Source organism: Perkinsus marinus (assembly GCF_000006405.1).
Source record: "Perkinsus marinus ATCC 50983 genomic scaffold scf_1104296968632, whole genome shotgun sequence".
NCBI lineage: Eukaryota > Perkinsozoa > Perkinsida > Perkinsidae > Perkinsus > Perkinsus marinus.
Genome location: NW_003203101.1, coordinates 1 through 1,333, shown reverse-complemented (window position 1 = coordinate 1,333; position 1,333 = coordinate 1). Strand labels below are relative to the sequence as shown.

Below are 1,333 nucleotides of genomic sequence, written 5' to 3'. Positions count from 1 at the left end.
TGGTTCTTTCTTCCTCTGTTGCACCTACCCACTCGGGTTCTGGATCACGTCCGTCACCATTCATTTTACTCCTATCGACGAACTTGCGTTCTCCAGTGACTCAGGGCACGAGGACTACTACTCAGTCAAAGAGATGTCTACCGGATCAAGGATCACGGATCAAGTTCTAGAACTGCGTGGTACACCGGTGTACGTTCTCCAGTCCGACCTGGCCGGTGCTCGAAGACGACCCGTGCATCGGCAGACCTATGCCGTCATATGACTTCCTCTTCCCTGCTCGCTTCAATCACTGGGCAGGGAAAGAATTCACGGGTCCCTTGTTGCAGATGTCCTGGCGTAGATGGGTCCTGAGACAGGACTCCTGCCGCTCCCCCCGCGGCGCGAAGAATCGACTGTCATATTATTACAGGTAGCTTGAGCCAGATAGCTACGCATCATGGCGGGTTGAAACTGAATGTGAAGGTCTACGATCATCACGGCTTCGCCGCCGCATGTCACGTTATTGATGCACATCGCGGAGTACTCCGCTCCCGGCACTCGAGATGAGACGATTCTAGCATGGAAGCTATGGATTTCGCGACGCCTTCCTCACGTGTCGAGTCTTATGCTTTCCTACCCTACCGATTGGCTTAACAGAAATCCTTAGGGCGCGCGCTTTTTACAAAAGTTGCTCCTATTTGGGCTGTATTGGAATCGTCAGCAGTAGCATGCAGCTTCCTCATTCAACCTTGGTAAGGGTGGTTCTTTTCGCTGCTGTAACAGGCGTTAATAGGCTTCGAAGGAGAGGGGGTGGGGAGGGTCATCCTGAACTTGGACGTCATGTTCCATAGGTTGAGTAGGAGCACTTGAGCGGATGAGGGTGCAAATAGGCGTAGCTGTTTGCGACGTTCAGCGACGATAATCGTATGGGATTGGTCATCCTAAGCTATTTGATCGAGTATAGTTTCTATTCACCTCCCTAAATGCCAGCAACTACTATCGCTTACACTCGTCACGATGATGATGACTGGACTGACATCACCGAGCCCATCACTGAAGCGTGTTCCTCTATGGGTTTGGGCCAACTCGTTCATGGCGAGGACTACAGCCCTTTTGAGGCGATGAGCGCTATTGAGCTTATGCAGCCCAAGATGGACGTTGGCTTGCAGACTCCTGCCAACCTCGAGAAGGTCATCGATACGATCGGCGACCTCAGTGACGCAGATGCAAAGTATGTGGCTGACGGCATGCTTGCTATGATGTATTTGTATTTTAATGGTAACACGACGTTGCAGACGGTCTGGTCCTGTTTGTTGTGTCATCACTTGGACGCGGTTCGCCACGCTGGTCTGAA

General features: G+C 51.8%; 1 protein-coding gene across 1 annotated transcript; it reads left to right on the top strand.

Moving 5' to 3' along the window:
- Positions 1 to 962: 962 nt before the first annotated feature.
- Positions 963 to 1,257, top strand: Pmar_PMAR002565 (hypothetical protein; the record flags this gene model as incomplete). The annotated part of the gene is made up of 1 exon (XM_002768347.1): positions 963 to 1,257. A coding segment is annotated over one exon (295 nt), but the record flags the coding sequence as incomplete, so codon positions are not given.
- Positions 1,258 to 1,333: the final 76 nt, after the last annotated feature.